This window comes from Neovison vison, chromosome 5 (genome assembly GCF_020171115.1).
Source record: "Neovison vison isolate M4711 chromosome 5, ASM_NN_V1, whole genome shotgun sequence".
Taxonomy (NCBI): domain Eukaryota; kingdom Metazoa; phylum Chordata; class Mammalia; order Carnivora; family Mustelidae; genus Neogale; species Neogale vison.
Window position 1 is genome coordinate 34,392,991 of NC_058095.1, and position 19,933 is coordinate 34,412,923.

Consider the following 19,933-nt stretch of genomic DNA (forward strand, 5'->3'; position numbering starts at 1 on the left):
CAAGAGGATAAGCTGCCTCTAAATTCACGTCTCCTGTGAATGATTTGGGGCCATTCTGTTAAACACTGAAGATGTTGGTTCTTACCCCATGCTGTGTAGATGGTGCCGGTTCCTGTAACACAGCAGCAGGGGGCTCCCTAAGAGAGCTTTGACAGTTGCTGATGAAGAAGGGCCAGCTTTTTGTTGGGGAAGATCTTTTCAATCCGGCTTCTTCTGGGCTGAAAACTTGGCCCCCATCCTGTAAAGACTCTTCGAAGGGATTATGGTGCAGCTATAGAAATGGTGGCACCACTTTACTCATTTAAGAAATTGGTTATCAGTTGAGAGAGATTATACTGGTTTCCAAGTTCCAGAAACCTGAATGAGTGGCACCTGAGATTGCTTTGGTTGTAGGAATCTTCTCTCTGAACTCCTGAGGTTCATGGTAGGAGGCTGTGTGGGTGGCTTCTTTCTTTAGAATCCTTGTTATCTTAAAAGGAAGACTTTCCTATATTCTTGTTCATGTTTACTGTTTGTTTTCTGCTTAGCTACAACTCCCTCTGCCCTAGAACCTGTGTATACTTTTTGTTTGTTGAGGATGGCTACCGGGCATTGTGACTAAGGAGCTCTTATAAAATGAAACCCGTTCCCCTGAATGAGAGGCTCAAAGAATCCAAACAGCAAAGGTGCAGGTTTTTGCACTCAGAGGTTGCTCTTGCTGCCTTGTGAATTTGCTGCGTGATACAGGTTTGATGCAGAGAGCGTTGTTACTCACAAATCACACGAGGTATACAGTTTGTGTGCAGTGATATGTCACAGCTTTTTATTTATATGGCCAGCTCAGTCTATTCTGCTCCTTTCACTGCCATGGAAAGTGCATCATTTTCCTCCCTCTCTCCTCCTTCCCACATATCATCAGCACCACCCACTACGTTCTGCCCATTAAGTCCTGTGTGTGCCAGAAAACCCCAACAGTGATTAAATGCTGATAAAAGAATGTTGGAAGGTTAAGATATCAACCAATCAATGCCCTTATAGTACTCTTTTATATATATATATATATATATATATATATATATAATGCCCTTATAGTACTATGGTAAATTGTGGGTGATAAGTATAACTTTGCCCTTTTCACATTGAAAATAAGGGCTTTTTTTTTTTAAGTTGAGGAAATGACTTATGTCAAATTAAGGAGAGGGGAGTGACAGCCTTGGTGGCAAAGCCCAAAGAGAATGCAGGAGACTTGCTTTGCAGTTTCCATTCTTACTCTAATCTTTCTTTCATGATTTTGGTACATTCTTGGTCAGGAAACCCTAGGGCTGGCCAAATTGAGGCCTACAGTTTTTGTGATTGCAACAATATTAAAAAGTCATTATCACCCTAAGATCGTTTAATTTTTAAAAAGTACGAATTACTTAATTTTAACAAAGTGTATCGCTTAGTCATAAAAGTGTTTATCATTACATTCCTATAGGATTTTCAGGTTTTTTTCTAAGCTCCCAGAGTGTGGAACACACCCATTACCAGCACCACCACCTCCTCTTACCGCCTCCCTGGTCTGTGGGAGGAGGAGCATGGATGGGTAAAGGGGCTTAGAAAAGGTAGCTGGGAATCCATATTACAGGCTACTTTTCTTTGGAGGAGACTGTGAGTCCACCTCATAGCCTAGATAATCAATTGAGGTGGGAGGGGCTGTGAAATCAGCTTCTCTGGAGTTCTTTACTAAATTTTCAGTACACCAGGAACAAGAAAGAAGGTTCTGTAAGAATCTTGTCAAGAATGACATTTCACAAAAAAAAAAAAAAAGAAAAGAATGACATTTCATGTTGAAGCTTAAGATACTATACCACATCTCTATAGCCTAAAATAATTTTTGTGAGGCTGCGTTTTATCACTATACTGCATTACTTTTTGTAATAGAGCTATTTTTAAAAATCCCTGGTAAACCTGTTTCTAACCCTTTCCATCAACAGTTGCTGTGGTGAGTTGGGTCAGGAGGCCTGCCTCTTTGGAGGTGCCCTGGGGGTTAAAGGGTAATGAGCACTTAATTATGTCTGCTGAATGCCAGAGTTGCCAGACTGGAGCGCCTCCTGACCAGTCTGGATCTGCTCTGACAATTCTTTTATTATGGCTTTCACTAACCGAACAGTAACTAACTGTGGTTGTTTAATTACAGAGGGAACATCCCCACGCTAAACAGGTACCGTATGTTTAGTTTCTTTTCCAATTAAAAGCACCTCTTTTGTAACTTAGAATAGTGAAATCAGGGTAAAATATCACACCACGTTTGACAAGTAATATGCTGTCTTCTGCTTGGGAGTCCTCAGCTCCCCTTTGGACATACTAAATTACTCTTTCTTTGGAAAACATGTCTTCAGCTTTTCTTCAGCTGTTCAAAAAGCAACACTTGAAAAGCCTCAGTATGAGAAAGCCCCCCCACCAGCCATCTAGCTGTAAATGATAGGGGAGTTGTCTGCCTGATGTTCAGCTTTGCTGTAAACATCTTCTTCTACTATAGTCTCTGTCTAGTTTGGGGCGTTCGGGGGAGAAGCCTTTAAGGTTACTCCTACCCTGGCAAATTGTTCACAATTTTTTTTCAATTTTTAGTTTCACGAGTTTGCTTCTCCTTTTAAGAAGAATGTAAACGCAGGAATAGCTGATCTCATGTTTTATCAGTTTGTTAGCTTTATTAGTTTGTCAGCTACTTCTCTAAAGTGTTATAATGATGTGAGGGTCTAATTTTATTTCAGACTCATTAGATTAACCTTCGGAAAGTGTATTTAAGCTTTGATGTGTGTGGTCCTGTGAAGAAGTTTCCAGGCCAACATAACACATTTTGGTATTTTGAGTTCTTCCTGCTTCTGAGCCAAGCAAGGCAACACGATGCAAGTTTGAGAGGATAGCCGTGCTGATTGGAATTCAATCTATAAAATGCCAAAGCAGTAATAAGTGGGTGGCGAGCTCTTTGTAGATGATCAATTATACATTGAAATATTTATAGGCTTATGTTTAATTTGTTCCTCTCCCTTTCAGTATTAAGTAATCGAAGCTGATTATAGCTTTTAGAGTCCAATTTGGATGGGGAGAGAAAAGGGAAGTGCTTTGATTTGGTCTTTGTGTCTGCCCTTGGAGAGTGGGCTTGGTTCATTCCTGCCTGCGAGGGCAGCTATGTCCTGGCCCCTGAGCCAAGGAGAAGGGGAAACTGAATAGTGGCTGTTTCCCCTGGGGTTCAGTTGAGTGAAAAAGACACTTAACCCCATGTTTGCCACAAATGCAGCCTCTTAGCTTATTCAAAGGGAGTTCCCTTTAAGTGCTATCTGGAACCCTTTTATTTTTCCTGTCGAAAGCCAGGCAGGTAGAAAAGATACAAGCCTCACAAACTTGCTCCTTTAGTAAATATATTTGGTGATCCTAGAAAAGAGGATGGTAGCGTTTCTGAGTTCATACAACTCCGAATCCCAGTTTCTAGTGAGCACCATGTGTAAGACTTGCTTGATGTGTGTTTCACTTATTTGTTTCATTCATGGTATCAATTGTTTCCTCTCCCACTCTGCCTTTCCATTCTCTAGTACTGTCAAAAAGACGAAGTGCCTTTTTCATAGTCATCATTTGCCTAAGGAATAAAAACTTGGAGTGTTAGTCTTTATAGTCTGTGTGAGCAGCACTCCCATCCCCTGAAAAATTCCGTTGCCTTTTATAATCGCACTTTGAATAGAGTAAAGTCTGTACCCAGATCTTAAGTCTCCATTGCTGCCTCTCTCCCACCTGCAGCATGGCAGGTGCTGCATTTCAAGGAGATTTTTGAGCAGCTCCCCAAAATTCAGGTGTCATTGCCTTGCTCTGAACGTGCTTCAGATCACTAAGGTGGTATCATGTCAGGCAAGCCTTATTTGGTCCTTCCGAACAGGCTGCTCCGACTAGGCATTTTGAAATACTTCCCAGTATGACTTAATGGTACGTACTGCCAAGGTGCATCAAGGAATATACAGACTCCTTGTGTTTTTAGACTGAAAGCTTAGTTCTCCGTGAGCATCTCCATTTAGCACTTGTTTGTCATGCTTACACATACTTTGAGACCCATGCTTTGCCCTTTTGCCTCTTGCTGGGATTTATTAAGGGCTTTCAGTTGAAGATATGTTTCCTTTGATACAGAAGTATTTAAATATAAAAAAGGAAATTTTGCTGTTTTGAGTTTTTAAAAGTCTCTTTTTCAAAAGGGGAGGAGCTCTATTCCTTATAACTACTATCCCCATCAGCCCAGTAAAGGAAGAAGTAAATAACGTAGTAAAGCTCATTTTCTAGACTGTGACTTGTTTTTGTATGATAAATAATGTTTTCTACAATGACTTACTAAACTATTCCAAATGACTTAGTTGTTGTTGTACATGCATATATGTATCTGTGACTACTTAAGGCATTTTTCTCTAGGAATTCTAATAGATTAAGTGTTGCCTAGTTACAGCCCACTTGGCTTGCTTCCTTCCTTTTATAAGAGGGAATGTTTTAGGGAAGGGGAAGATGCAGGATGGTTTTTAACCCCTATGTCCTATTCATTCATTAGATATATCATGGCTTCGTTGTATTAAAACTGTCACACAGTTCTTGACTATCCTTCGATTTTTATTTGGAGAAATTTTGGGATGCTAGAAATAGCATCAATAGGTGTGGGGTAAATTCAGATGAAAGGGATCATACGAATCCATCAAGACAGTCATATCCACAGTGGGTAAAAAACCAAATCTGCTCTGCAACCTGACCCTACTTCAGAGTTTTCTCCTGTTACTCTCCCAGTCCTATTTCTGCTTTCCTTATCTAATGCACTTGATTGAATTACCATTTAGAATGTCCTTCTCCTCCAACCTCAACCACTATGGCATGACTCACGTAGCTAGTGTCAGCGATGTGCTCTTGGATAACTCATTCACTCCACCATGTCAGCGGATGGGCGGAATGGTCTCTTTTCGGACTTTCGAAGATTTTGTCAGGTAAGACACTGAGGAACTGTGTCTGTGCAAGGGGAGCCATGGGCATCTCTGTTTTGGGGACTCTGATTTCTGCCAAGTAAATAAAGGCCCCGAGAATAGCCAGGAGCCAGCTAAGGAGATACAGCCCTTGCTGTATAGGTCCTTGGAGAGGTATATGTTCTTCCATTTCTACCTCTTATTCAGACTCTACAAGCCTCTACTTGTTATATGAGCCTGGTCAGAAAAAGAGAAACAAACAAAAACCATCTTTTCCTTAGGAGCTAACAGAAGAAGCTGTCTGCTCTGTGATGAGTGAAATGTCAGGAGAAATTAAACACAACACCAGAGTGAGCCCCGGCAGAGACGATACATCTTTTGATTAAATGCATTCAGCATCTATCTCTTGATGTATACTGATGCATTACCCTAGGGGGAGGGGTAATTACATTGGTCTGTCACTGCTCTAGTCCCAGGCTCTTTCTGTTACTTTAAGACCGATGATGACAGCGGTGCTCATAGCTTACATATGAAAAAAACAAAAAAGCTGTATATCATTCTTTTTTTCAGAGAAAAAATACATATGGTTTATTAAAGTTTAAACAATCCATCCTCCTAATTTCTGCCACTTGGTGAAATTTTGCATGTCACCTCGAGCCACTGGTGATTCTGTTTGGTTGACTATTGAGCCTGAGTGGGATAGATTCTTCTTGTGGACTGGGCTGGCAGTGGCAGTGGCAGCATTCGTTTCCTGCCACTTAGGTTTTCTGCCACTTGGGTTTTCATGGTGGGTCTTTCCCTGGTATTTTTCAGGATCTTTGATGAAGTGATGGGCTGCTTCTGTGATTCTCCACCCCAAAGCCCCACGTTCCCTGAGGCAGGTCACACGTCTCTGTACGATGAAGACAAGGTATAGTGTGCCCTTTGGGTAACTGCTCTGTTACTTTAGACACAGGACTTGTAGTATATGCTATCTTTCTGGCTTTGGAACATTACAGGGAAGAATTCATCTTTTCACCCTGTTTGTATTATTTAATTTTATATGCCTCATCAAAGTATTTTGGGGAGCAAATGGAATATAAATTCTAACTTAAAAAAAACCAAAACTGTGTTAATCTTGGAATCCATAGTGAGAATAGCAAATGGGCTCAGCTAGACCCATTGAAGCTGCCTCTGAGTTTCTGAGTGTTGTTTTGAAGTCTTGAGCTGTGGTTCCTGTAATTCTTAGCCATGGCTTATATGCTCGCAGAATGCTGCTCTCGTAGTATTCCGGGAATTGTAGACGTTAGATAGCAGGAAAAAAGGAGGCATTTTGTTTAAAACTTTGTCACCCTTGTATTAAATCCCTTCTTTTCATTTCTCAGTGCACAGATGGTTTTGTTTTTTCTCTATGAGGTTATTTCCCCATGGTTTGATACTTCCACGATTTGATAAATTGTTAGGAAATATCGTATGTGGGAATATGTTCAGATGGCTTCTTTCACTCATACTGCTTTACATTCTGTGAAGAAACGTGGCAAATGGTTTCATTCCCATTTTAGTGGTGAAAAAGTTGAGGATACAGTGGCCTTCAAGTTCATGTCAAGTCAAGATTTGAGGCCACCTCTAATTAATGCCTTTACTGCATTATCTTTGAAAAGCTAGGTGGTTTACTTAATTTACTCTCTGTTGTGAATGGTAGGCAATGGTTTCAATTTGCTTATTCATACTAGTGGGCAAACCAGAATGTCCCATGGGGTATATTTCTTTGTCAGGTGTTCTACCAAGTGCTGTAACTTCTCTCTGCCTCTGTATTAGCTGGCCTCCTAAATTTCTTTGTCTGGTTTTTCTTGAGTTAAGGTCCCCAGGGATGAACCAATTCACATTCTGAATGTGGCTATCAAGACTGACTGTGATATTGAGGATGATGGACTGGCAGCTATGTTCAGAGAGTTTACCCAACAAAACGTAAGTCCTCGGTTGGGAGGAAATGGTTGGTGGCCGCTTTCTTGCTGGTGTATCCTATCTGCCCTTTAATCAGTCGCTACTTACAATGCCTATCACTGTTAATTGCTATGTCTTTTACATAGTTCTGCCTATAGAGGCAAAATTCCAAAGTGATTTAATAGTACATAATGAATATCTTATGTTAAGAAATATAGACCTCAAGTCTTCAGAATGTTTTAAAGAAAGTAAGTTGTGTTCCTAAATCTTTCCCAGAGCTCTGTCTTGAAGTTCCATTCACCTGCCGAATATTTATTTACCTTTGGTGACTTTACTTCACATGTCTAGGCCCAAACTCCCCTGAGTTTCCTTCTGCGTCCTTCCCTCCCCTTCCTTGAAAATATCAGTTATACTTCTATCCTCCTTTTGATTTTGTGTCCCTGGGATATCTTGTGTTGACATCAAACATCCTAGTTTAAACCGAAATTTCCATCTTTTTCCTTCACCTCTATATGACTCCCCCAGCCCCCCTCACTCTCCCCCACCTCCCCCCCCAAAAACAAAACAAATCCAAATAACCAACCCTTTACTCCTGGTCATTCAGAAATCATTGACTTCTTCCTTTCCTTGCTGTTCCATTGATCTACCCCCTCTACCCACAATCTATGCTTGTTTATTTCTATCTTGGTCAGTCACCAGGTCTGTGAGGGTTTTCTTTGCCATGTCTCTTACCCTTTCTCAATTTCTTAATTCTGGACCACCATCATTCCAGTATAAAGTCTTGCCTCACATCCGATGTACAGCAACAGGTTTACTTGCGATCCACATGTATTCTTGTTCTCCTCCCAGTTTCCATTCTGCTGAGCTCCACAAAATTAGACATCCAGAACGCCCCTTACCAAGTTATTCTCCCACTCAGCAACTGTTCTCTCACCCTCGAGATACCTGATGTGGCAAGCCTTAAATTCTAGTTTTTGTTATATCATCTACCAGCAGGTGATAGGGGGCCTTAATCGACTTGAGCTTGAGCTTTCCCCCGTGTACAATAGAGTAATTCCTGACTAATCCAGACCCATGGGATTGTGATAAGGTGCAAATGAAAAGCATTTACATAGAAGTTCTTTATAAATTAAAAGTGTTATGACTGCTAATAAGTGTATGCTGACCAATTAGAAAAGCAAGGAAGAAAAATACATTTGAGTGAAGACTACTCAAAGAAGTCCTCGTGAAAGATAAAATTTGAGACAGCTCTTAAAACAAGCAGGAGGAGAGGAAGGAGGGGAGGCTTTGTGATACCAGCTCTGGGGGGCACAGATCTGGGTGTTTTAGTAAATAGTACATTCTTGGCCCTGAAGTTGCTTATAGTCTAGTTGGAGGGAATGGTTAGGCATGCTCAAATAATCTGCAGTTCTAGATCCTTGTGACATGATAGATGCCAAACCACCCCTCTTCTTGACAAGCTGCCCTTCATGACAAGAAAGACCCATGTGTTTTCTTTGAATGGAAAACTCCTAGCTCGTCATGCTTATTATAAAGAAAGAAGTCAGGAGATATTTTTTAAAATTTGATTTTGCCGTGTAAACAGTTAGTGCCGTAGGCATTCTAATGGTACCATTAGAATGATATCATTCTAATGGTAGATACTTAGGAAGAGATGGTCACTTTGTGTTTCACGTGAGTCTTAGCATTTAATCCCTTATCCTCTCACACCCATAAACTGACTGGGAGACCAACACGAGTTGGCCAACACAAGGAAAAGGTACTTTCACAGAAGTGAAGGTACGGGACAGGCCTGGGAATTTTTCTTTAGAAATTTACCTTCCTTCTTGTCTGGGACTAGTGACTGCCTCAGATTAACCTGAGACCAGTGACCAAGGTAACCTCTGCTGACTGTGCTGCTTGATGAAATGATCTAGGACCATTTCCTCCCAGCTTTTGAGGCACTAATTGCCTATATCTGATTGATCTGACCTCAACTTTAGGCTTTTTATTACCCTCAGATCCAGATCTTCTAACCATCACACGTTGATTTACAGAAGCAGTTTCCTTATTTTCACTACATATAATTGTAACATTAACTGGCAATAGGAAATTGACTTTTCCCTTTACTGAACTTTCAAACTGAGGCACAGAGAAATCCAGCATTTTTGCGTATGGCTTTTTGGAAGGCTAAGGGGTACACTGTGCTGACATTGTACGCCTAGAAAAGCTATTCACTGCATCAGGTACTGTGCTTATCTATGAATATTTGGCATTTTTCACCTCCTTGTTTTGAAAAAAATAAAAAAATTAAAAGGAAGGAAAAGCAATTAAAAAAAAAACTGAAGTCATAACTAGTTTTGTTTTTCAGTTCTTGATCATGCTCCTAGCAGTTCAGAAAAAGTTTTTTTTTTTTAAGCACACATTAAACTATCAAATAGGTTGATCCAAATTGTCCAAATAATCTTCTAGTCCCAGCATGTCTTTTTTTCTCTCATAGAAATTAGGATCATATATTTGTAAATGACTTGTGGAGGAGATTGAAGCAGTCAGTGTAAATGGAGTTTCTCCAGGTGCTGACGCCTAATCGCTGGGTAATAGCTGTGGACTTGCTGTGAGACCCGCATTATTACAATGTAATCAGAATCCTGTTGCTCTGCTGTTATTGTCAGCCACTTGTGGAATTTTAAAAGCAATAACAATTTTGATTTTAAATCATGGCATTATTAAAGTTATTTTCTTCCCTTGCCAGAACATAGCTATTGATGCTTGTCTTTGAAGGACTTGGCTATAGTGGAATTCTTTGTTGGTGTTGTTGAAAAAAAAAAAAAATGTTTCTGTTCCTGGGCATGCTGAAAGATGAATAACCACTACAGCCCCCACTCGGCTCTGTTCTTTTAAAACAGTTTTTTCTTATTTTAGTGTCAATACTTCGTTATTTACACTAATGGGTATGATGCCAGTACAGAGCATTTTTAAATGTTATTAAGCCAAAATTTATTCATGTTTGGCCTGGGGATTTAATATTAGAAAAATAATTTTGCCAGTTATCTTTTATTTATGCTGTTAATTTTATTACTAAGCAGTGCCATAGTAGAAATAGAGAAGTAGGAGGACAATGGCTCAGAAATGTGCTTATTTATAAGGGGAAGCTAATTTGGCTGTTAAAAGATGCATAATATCGTGAAAGCTAAGGACTGACTTAGGAACATAGCTCTTGGTTCGAGTTATAGCAGGGAACATGATCAAACTAAAGCCTGAATGTAGGTGGTGAAAGTCCACGTATTTTTTTCTGTTTGTATTCTTCATATATTCTCTCAGGCCATTCAGATGGTGGAATTGCCTTTCTATTTGTTGGATGTAGCTCCTCTTCATTAGGGACCTTTAAAAGCACGTCTCTTACTTAATTTATTAATGTGCTTCTTCATGTCTACTTTGGAGATAAGAGAGCTGTACAGTATAGAGGAGGCTTAGATCCAAAGGCCCTAGACTCATGGAAGGGTCTGTCTTGAAACCACTGGTCTCTCTTCACTCCTGATGTACTGCTTGCCTCTGCCAAGTGTAGCTGTAAATAACCACTAAGCTTAAAAGCCTGTTAAACATTTGCTTTTACCGATTTTTAAAGAGAATCTTAACAAAAAACCTTCATGTAAAGCAGGGGGTAAAAGGTCAGGACTTGTTATGTTGAATTCTAGGAGTGCAGTATCTGATGATGGGTAATATCTGGAAATAACAATGTAACACCTGAGCTTTCTGTTTTATGGGAATTTTCTCTTTTCCCTCTACTGGATTACATTTAGCTTCTGTATCCTTATTAATCTTCACAGTTGAATACAGGCCCACCAGGTATGATTTTATGAGCAGAAATTGTGTTAAGCTCCACCTTGAGGTAAATCAGTGTTTAGAGAATTTAGGTGACTTCGTAAGATCCTTCCCTACAAAGTTGTCCTTCAGTTTTGTCCAGATTAATATCTGAAACCTATTCCATTGGAGCCAGGCTGAGATTTGTTTATTTGCAAGTTGAAGGTACTGAGGCAAGATGTAGAGATCCAAAAAGGGTTCTTACCCAGTCAGAGCTTTATGAAGACCAAGTGGGATAAAATTGAAGATGAATGGAGATCTCATCTGTCTTCTCTTTCACATGTTTGTTTGTAGAAAGCTACCCTGGTTGAGCATGGGATACGGCGCCTTACTTTCCTGGTTGCACAAAAGGTACTGGCATGTGAATGATACCTCCCCTATGTGTCTTATGCTGCGGCTAGAACTTATAAAAATAAAATACGGGAATATAATCATATACTTATGTGTAGAGTCTTTGCAAATAGATAACTTTCTATAAATTTAATCAGGAAAAATTAATTTAACTCATTGCCTTTTACTTATTACTTAATTCGTATTTAATTTTATTACTGATTGCCAGCTTTTGTTTTTCCTTCTTTTCTGTCGTTCATTTGAAAGGATTTCAGAAAACAGGTCAACTGTGAGGTGGATCAGAGATTTCATGTAAGTAAAAGGAACCACAATGAAAGATTACTTATTGTTTTATCTGTTTGCCACTGATTATTTAAATATATAGAACATGTGTGAGTTATTTAGAAGGGCTGACCTGATGTTTGGTTCTTGTTTTAGAAAGTGTTAAAATGAATCTTCCACTTCGGTAAGGTGTGTTCAAGCTGGTGGTGTTTTTTTTTTGTTTTTTGTTTTTTGTTTTCTTTTTTAAGCCTATAATGAATTCTCAGTATCATCTGAGAAAAAGTTAAGAATGAACATCTGTGTTTATCCAGATGACTAAGGAAGAAGCAGGAACTAACTAGTAATTTCTTCTGTGTATGTAGTGAATTTAGAGACTCGTTAATCAAGAATTGCCGGTTAAGGGGTACCTGGGTGGCTCAGTGGGTTAAAGCCTCTGCCTTTGACTCAGGTCATGATCCCAGGGTCCTGGGATGGAGCCCCACATCGGGCTCTTTGCTCAGCAGGAGCCTGCCTCTCTGCCTACTTGTGATCTCTGTCAAATAAATAAATAAAATCTAAAAAAAAAAAAGAATTGCCGGTTAAAGGGCACTTGAGTGGTACAGTCAGTTAAGCGTCCAACTCTTGCTTTTGGCTCAGGTGGTGATCTCAGGATTGTGATATCAAGCCCCCTGTCAGGCTCCAAGCTCAGCACGGAGTCTGCCTGGGTTTCTGTCTCTCCCATCCCTCCCCTCTGCACTTGGGTGCTCTTCCTCTCTCTCCCTAAAATAAATAAATAAATCTTAAAAAAAAGAAAAGAAGAAGAACAACAACTGCCAGTTGTACTTTGGGGTCTTGACTTCTACCAAAGTTGGATTCCAGTTCCATTATGGACAATTCTCAATTCTCAACTCTGAAAAATACTCATTTATTATTTAAAATGTTTTAACAGAACCCAAGTTGGTGTTTTTGTCTTGTGTTAATTCTAGGAACAGGAAATAAATAAAATTAAGCATTAAATTTCTTATTCTCCCATTTATCTAAATTAACTGGCAATATTTATGAAATTAACAATTTTGTTGAAAAGGGAATGAATAGTCTGGCATCTAAACTGTGGTATATCCATGACCATACCCAGTGTGATGATAGCCACAAGGTCAAAAATCCAGTTTGCAATCAGGATGTCATTTTCTAAGATTCTAGAAGATATTAGGTTGGAAGTCTTAATTTTCCTGATAAGAATTTTGTTTTGTTTTGCTTTAACAATTAAGATAATCAAGTTAGAGACAAACCATAAGTGACTCTTAATCTCACGAAACAAACTGTGGGTTGCTGTGGGGAGGGGGGTTGGGAGAAGGGGGGTAGGGTTATGGACATTGGGGAGGGTATGTGCTTTTGGGTAAATTAGAAGGGGAGGCGAACCATGAGAGACTATGGACTCTGAAAAACAATCTGAGGGGTTTGAAGTGGCCGGGGGGGTGGGAGGTTGGGGTACCAGGTGGTGGGTATTATAGAGGACACAGCTTGCATGGAGCACTGGGTGTGGTGAAAAAATAATGAATACTGTTTTTCTGAAAATAAATAAATTGGAAAAAAAAAGATAATCAAGTTAGTTTTCAAGCACTGCTCATTTGCAATAATGAAGCTAGCATTTGGGCTTCTGGAAAGGACTTTCTAAATTCAAGGACCTATGTGTGATTACTTTTACCACTTTGTTTATTAGATCTGTAGTACTTGACATTTTGTTTTCCTTCTCACAGTTCACCTTCTTGGTCTAGTCTAAAGAGAAACAAGACAGACTATCCTGCAAGCTAAAGAGCTAAGATACTCTGAAATGCTTTAGGAAATGTTGTGGACTGCACAATTCCCTTGTGTTATTGACATCAGGAAATCAAGCGGAATGCAGATATATATCAATCAATAACTTTTGATAGGAAACTGGAGGCAGTGGAGAAGTATGAGGAGCTTAAAGAGAACCCTGGGGCTTTAGGAAGAAAAATCAGGAGCTTAGAGTATAAAATTGATACTTGGGATAGAATATGGAAGCCCATGAATAAATAGTATGGTTGGGAAATGCTGACCAGAACTAAGGTACATATGCCAGAGCTGAGACCTGGGTTAGGGAAGAGTATTGGACTAGGTTTGATTGATTGATTGATTGATTTAAGATTTTATTTATTTGATGCACAGAGTGTGAGCACAAGCAGGGGATGCTGCAGGCAGAGGAAGAGGAAGAAGCAGGCTCCCCACTGAGCAGGGAGCCCAATGTGGGGCATGATTCCAGGACCCTGGGATCATGATCTCAGCCAAAGGCAGACACTGGACTGTTGACTGAACAACCCAGGGACCCCTGGGCTATGTTCTTAAGTCTTAATGTGGTATTTTGTTTCTCACTGACTTTGGAGTAATATAATAGTCCAGGAAATAATAGTGAACTTGTAAAATTATTTTCCTTTTCCCTAAGAGTTCAGACAGAGTCTTCATGTCTATAGCACAGTAACTGGTTTTGTATAATAAGCATTCCATGATAAATTAAAACCCTCCATTAAAACTTCAAAAGCCAAAGCGATTAATTCTCATGGGCATTATTTTTCTTTTGTATTTTCTTACCTCTGAATCTGTGTCATGTCCTAAAGTGTATCTACAGCTTTAAAACCTTCTTTTTCTGTGCTATCCAATAGGTTAGATAGGGACATGTATAGGCAAAATCTTCTAGGAATTAAGCCCAGCAGCTGGTCTTCCCCAGGAATCATTGTCTGGTTCCTATTTATAGTGGCTTGTCAAGTGGGAAATCCGTTAAATTATCAACTGTTTTGTCACGAGTGGGGGAAATGTTGCTTTAGGAGGTAGAAGATGTTAAGGTCTAGGTGTGGACTGGATTTTCTCCGAAGAATTGAATGACAGAGGAGTTGGGGGTGTTTTTATGTTGGGCTCCTTAGAAATGATTAGTGGTTATGCAGGGGGCAAGGGCAACTATTACTGAGCTCCATCCAGGATCTGCAATAGCCAGGAAGCCTTGGCAGGAGTCGTACAAATCCAGGGCTCACTCTCATGGTACTGCTGTGAGATCCTCTGCTGGTGGTAGCTTGCCATTCATGAAGGATGCTTAGCCTCTCTCATGTCATCTGATGTGTGCTTGCCCCGTAGTTAGTGTAGTGTGAAAAAGAGGAAGCTTTCTGGGAGTGTTAGAGATGAATCCCTTGATCTCTCTGGCTTCTTGGTAATCCACTGTGATGTATGCAGCCTCCCCTGTTCTACACTGTGAAATCCCTATATTATTGAATAGAAGAGAGAAGGTGCACATGAGGGGGCAAGGAGACGAGGAAGGTTACCAGGGACAACACTGGCTGGTGTGGAAAGAGGCTGCTGGGCCGTTGTATGGTCCTCTGACTGCTTCAGAACCAGAACCAGCCCATGAGGGCCAGACAGAGGAGACATTCCTAGAGAGTCTGTATATTGTTAGGGGCTTATTCAGATGCCAGCGAAAACTTCCTTGTCTAATAGCCACAGTCCCCAGAGAGCTGAGCACTGGAGTCTGCTGCTGCCTTAGTCTCTTAGAAACTTTCTTAGAATAGGGGAATGTATTTTTCCAAGGTGGCCCTGTCCACCAGCAGTGAGGAGGCTGGGTCTCCACACTGTTTCCCTGTCCTTTAATTAAATCAAGTGCCCGAAAGAGGATGCGAATAACTGCTTAATGTGAATATTTAAACAAAGTTGGAGGGGAAACAGACCCATTTTTTAAAATTTCTCCTTCATGTTAAAAAATATATATATTGAAGCCTTTAAAGCCAAAAATATATATATTGAAGCCTTTAAAGCCAAAGAACAGGGTCTTTGAGTTTCTGCAGCTGAATAGGCTCTCCAGTTTTATGTAGTATTACTTAAGTCTCTTAGTTTCACTCGAATTTCCGATCTAGAGTTCCAGACAGTACAGCAGAAGGTGCTGTTTGATTGGGATGTAAGTATTATGCTTTTTGAAGCTTGCCATCATTTTTTTCAGTGCAGTTTTGTTAAGGATACTAAAATACAAATTTTCAGGATTCTTCTGATCCTTTGCAACCTAAACAAGAGCATTAGGTCCAAACACGGTGATAAGATTCTAAAATCAGTTTTGCATCTGAGTTTCCTTTTGCTTCTTGTTTGAAGCAAAGACTCATGAGATTTTTAAAATGCTGCTACAAGTCTCCTAGGAGATAGTTGTCGTTCTACCAGTTTTTTAGGAGCCATTCCCGCTTTAAAATGGTTTGGATTATTTGGGCCTGAAGGAAGAACCAACTCACTATCAAAAATAGTTATCATGGTTAGTAGCTCATTTCTTTTAAAAAAAAAATTGGTATGTCAATTATATCTCAATGAAGCTGGGAAAAAAATTGGTAGTTTTGTTTGCTAGTAGATCAACTGTTAGTTTTTCAAAAGGTTTGGTTTGGGTTTTTGTTTTAATTACAGTCTATATAATTAGTTCTCAGCATGTTGAGGTAAAAGAGAATTGCACCAGCAAGTTTCCAATTTCTTCATCTCATTAGGTTTTTAACACGATTATTAGTATCATAATCAGCTATGATGTTTTCTGTTGCAGGTTTTCACATTCTCTGATTTGCAGGGTGTCTTGATTGGCTAATTTAGGCAAATTATTTTGATTGTCTTGATGATGGTTGGCTGATTAGAACACAGCAGGGGTATAATTTCTTCCTGAGAAATGTTGCGTTCTTTTGGTTTTTGGTACCAGAACACTAAGAGGGTTTTTCTTTGTGTACATTCAATTATGATATTTGCCCATAACACTACTAGAATGCCTGGAAAGCAATTACATTAGTGATGGAATAAGCATGAATGCTGTTAGTGGAAAAATTGGAAGGATGAGGTAGGGTGAAGGAATTTACTACAACTATAGGTCCAGACTTCTGCATTTCTTCTTCTCTTTCTGTGAATTTTTGAGCACTGAAAGAAGTGACTTGCTATAAAAGTGTTCAGAACTTGTATAGCTTTCCAAGGACTGCTCAATAATCCGGGTGTTTCATCGCACAGAACTTCTGGCCATCTCTTGTTCTGAACGCTTCACGCTTAAATTGAGGACCTCACTAGGGAACTAAAAATTTGCTCAAAAGCTTAAAAAAAAAAAAAGTTTGCCTGTATCATCTCATAACACTTTTTCTTAAACTTAGTGAAACTGTTTTTTTTTTTTATTTTCGTAGTCTTTGCCTGTCGCTGTCAAGAATTAGCTTCTTTCATTATTTGTTGTAAATTCAGACTTTTTTTTTCCATGACTTTCAGTTACTACAAATTTTCTTAATTGGCTGAGTAGTAAAGACAAGTGGTTTTTGGCTATGATTACGAGGTTTTTGAAGAAAAATTATTTTGATCCTGCATATATACACATTTGATAAATGGTACACTAAATAAATATTTTAATTAATTAATAGTTGTGGCAGAATAGGATGTATGCTTAAGATGTATGCTTAAGAGACTTTATTATCACTTTTCTTGACTCTTCTTTCCGAAAATTGCATGGAAAGATTTTATTATCTTTTCTTTTCTTTTTTTTTTTTTTTTTTTGACCTCTGTTGCTTTTTTAGCTAATGCTCTGAAAGCCATACCTCTCAAGAATAAAACCAAAACGAGGCTAAATAAAGCCATGAGCATGAAATCTACTGACAATTCAGCTGAACATCTTCCTGCTTAACCTTGAAGTCATCCCCATGTTCTTCACTATCATTCAGGGGAATTATTTAGAACAAAACATCATCAGTAAAAGATCAGTGCTGTGTAAAACCCACTTTCAAAGGGCTTTTAAAGACCCAAGCCTGGACAGGGGATTTCCTGGGCTTGCTAAACAAGCTCCTAGAAGCCTGTTAAATGCAGTTTTACAGTCAAAATGCCAAGGAAATGTAAAATGATTTATTGACTATATAAGCTTTAGCTAAGGTGTGAGGTGTAAATACCTGTGGAAGGTATTCAAGAAGCTCTCAGTAAATTCAGGAACCACAAGTTTTCAGCAGGAGTTTTGCTTTATTTGTTTTTTTTTTTTTTTCCCTTTAAAGCCCCAATTTGTTTTTTATCTCATTAAGGAGAAGTTCTCTGAATAAGGAATTTGGATTATGACAAGAGTAGAAAGTCAGTGTCCTGCACTTGAAATGGAGTGGTAGAAATGAAAGGGTGTGGGCTCTGGCATCAGAGAGACTCGAGTTCATGTTCAGGTTTTATGATCCTGGGCATATCACCTGGCCCCGGCTTCCTCAGCTATAGAATAAGTCATCATTATTACCTGAGAGGTTTTTGAAAGTGTTTGGTGGGATAGCACGTAAGAGCTCCTGCCACCTAGAAGGCTTTTGGTTCATGTTTCCTTCAGGCTTCCTAAAGCTCACTGAGGGACATTTAGGCAGCTAGCTAGTCCTGGTCTGTCTGCCTTGTACCAGTAAGTGTTTGATTATTGCACTCATAATGAAGGAGATACCTAATGAAACCTCCTATGGAGGCAAATAGTAATGACTTGATTCCAACACTGCCAGTAGAGTCTCCCATCCGAGAAGCAGGGGTATTTGATGTTAATAAGTTAAATTTCAGAAACTAATGGACTCTGCTAATTGAATTCATCTTTGTTAATTAATAAGGTTCTAGGAAATTGGTTGCTTTGTTGTGTAATGCCCTGCAAAAGAGCAGTAAGACCTAATGACTACAAGTTCACTAGTTCCGTCCCATTCTCTTATACATAAAGTGGTAGTGACCAAAGTAACATCTTGTGCTTTTGCTTTGTCTTAAAATATTATTGTTTAAACCCTCGGAGTTATTGACTTGAGAGCGAATGTGGAAAAAACATGAATTGGGGATCCTGTGCTGTCTGGCTAGTTTACATTTTAAGAGTTTCTTAAGGAGAAACTTGGGAAATCAGTCTCTTAACTACTGTTGAAATGCTGCCACATAAGTGTATATTGGTTTTATTTGCCAGGTTATGCCAAAAGCAAAACCTGGAAAGATTTTTTTTTTTCACTTGGGAGATGAAAAAATACTAATTTTGTTTTCCCATAGGAGAGGATAGCTATTAAAGTGAGGGTGATAGTGTGGTGATTTCAAATTTGGAAGTGGGGTCAAAGTGGTAGTTACCCAGAGGATCATTCATATTCCCCGGGCTAAGCTTAGGTAAGGAGCATGTTTTCTAGGAACGGCCTCCTAGATGCGTGACTGTTTATCCCCAAAGAGTCATATCCGTGAAAGACTGAAACATTTTCCCCTTCTTTTACACAGAGAGAATTTCCTAAATTTTTCACCTTCCGAGCAAGGGATAAGGTAAGGACTAATTTCCTTCCTGCCCCCCCCCTTTTTTTTTTTTTTAAATCTTCATTTTGTTCTTAAAAACCCAAGAGTGACTTGTCTTTGTCATGTGCTCTTCTTGCCATTCTCCTTTCTCTGACTGAACTTGTGCTTTCCCTTGCCTTATATGTGTCTTGGCACTAAAGAAGACTCCTTTCTGAAAGAGTTTGGTTTAGGAAACAATCAAATGTATTGAGCTATCCGGAGAAAGCGATAACTTCTCACAGTCCTCCCTATGCTTTAGGATGATCCTAATGATATATTAAAGGACTGCTATATTTACTAGTAGTATTCTTGTCACCCACAGGCAGCAGTTAATTTATACCCAAGTCTATGTGCATTTGTTTATGTGCATTTGTTTTTCAATTTTAAAATACAGAATTTCAGACCGCATTGGTTTCTTCCTGTAACCGGCTTTGGATCTCCCTCCCCATTCAGTCAGTTGACATCTGCACTGGACGAACAATTTTATTTCAGCAAAACATGGAGTAAATGTAAATTGAACTTTAAAAAAAAAAGAGAGAGAGAAATAATAATATATCTATAGGGATAGTGAATATTCCAAAGCCAAATATTTTTATTTTTAAAAACTAGATGATATTTATTTGTTGAGTATTTACTGTGTCATTTGTACAGTGCCAGAAATAAGAGTATAAAACGGGCCCTGCCTGTAAACATTTGGGTAAACCCAAAACACCAGTATGTGAAGTAGATATTAATATGAAGCACTCTGTGATTAATTATAAAAAATGAACTGTATAGACGGTAATGCAGTGGGAGTTGAGGGAATTGGTGTTTTTGTTGACTTGTTTTTAATGGAGAGCATCACTGCTTGTAAAAGCATAAATGATAAAAGCTTGGGAAGTAAATAGGCACTTTAGTCCCTAATCTTACATAAGCTATAGCATTATCCTTGAATGTAGCTCATTTTTGTTGCTTATTTGCACATGATCATTTATGTTTCTGTTTTTAAGCATCTCTTCTATGTACATGTTCTTCATAATATAATTTTCTAACTGCCTCTTGTGAGCTCTTTTGTTCTCCACTTTTGTGCTCAGTTTGAGGAGGATCGTATCTATCGTCACCTGGAGCCTGCCCTAGCTTTCCAGTTAGAGCTGAACCGGATGAGAAATTTTGACCTTACTGCCATTCCATGTGCGAATCATAAGATGCACCTGTATCTTGGGGCAGCCAAGGTGGAAGTGGGCACAGAAGTGACAGACTACAGGTTCTTCGTGCGTGCAATCATCAGACATTCTGATCTAGTCACCAAGGTGGGTCCTGTACTTTGGCGGGAAGTCATCCCTGAGGGAAGGGGCAGAGAAACAGGCATT

The 19,933-nt window shown here is 39.3% G+C and overlaps 1 protein-coding gene across 11 annotated transcripts in view; it reads left to right on the plus strand.

The window, feature by feature from the left end:
- The window catches only part of ACACA (acetyl-CoA carboxylase alpha), a 289,079-nt gene that overhangs the window by 166,026 nt on the left and 103,120 nt on the right, over positions 1-19,933 (plus strand). For 8 of the 11 annotated variants that reach the window (XM_044248459.1, XM_044248465.1, XM_044248463.1 and 5 more), the window contains 8 exons: positions 2,159-2,182; positions 4,824-4,967; positions 5,757-5,853; positions 6,783-6,890; positions 11,001-11,057; positions 11,304-11,348; positions 18,534-18,575; positions 19,658-19,873. In XM_044248459.1, coding sequence (XP_044104394.1) covers positions 2,159-2,182; positions 4,824-4,967; positions 5,757-5,853; positions 6,783-6,890; positions 11,001-11,057; positions 11,304-11,348; positions 18,534-18,575; positions 19,658-19,873 — 733 coding nt within the window. The remainder of the gene's footprint in view (positions 1-2,158; positions 2,183-4,823; positions 4,968-5,756; positions 5,854-6,782; positions 6,891-11,000; positions 11,058-11,303; positions 11,349-18,533; positions 18,576-19,657; positions 19,874-19,933) is intronic. The other 3 variants (XM_044248461.1, XM_044248460.1, XM_044248462.1) reach the window with 3 other exon arrangements.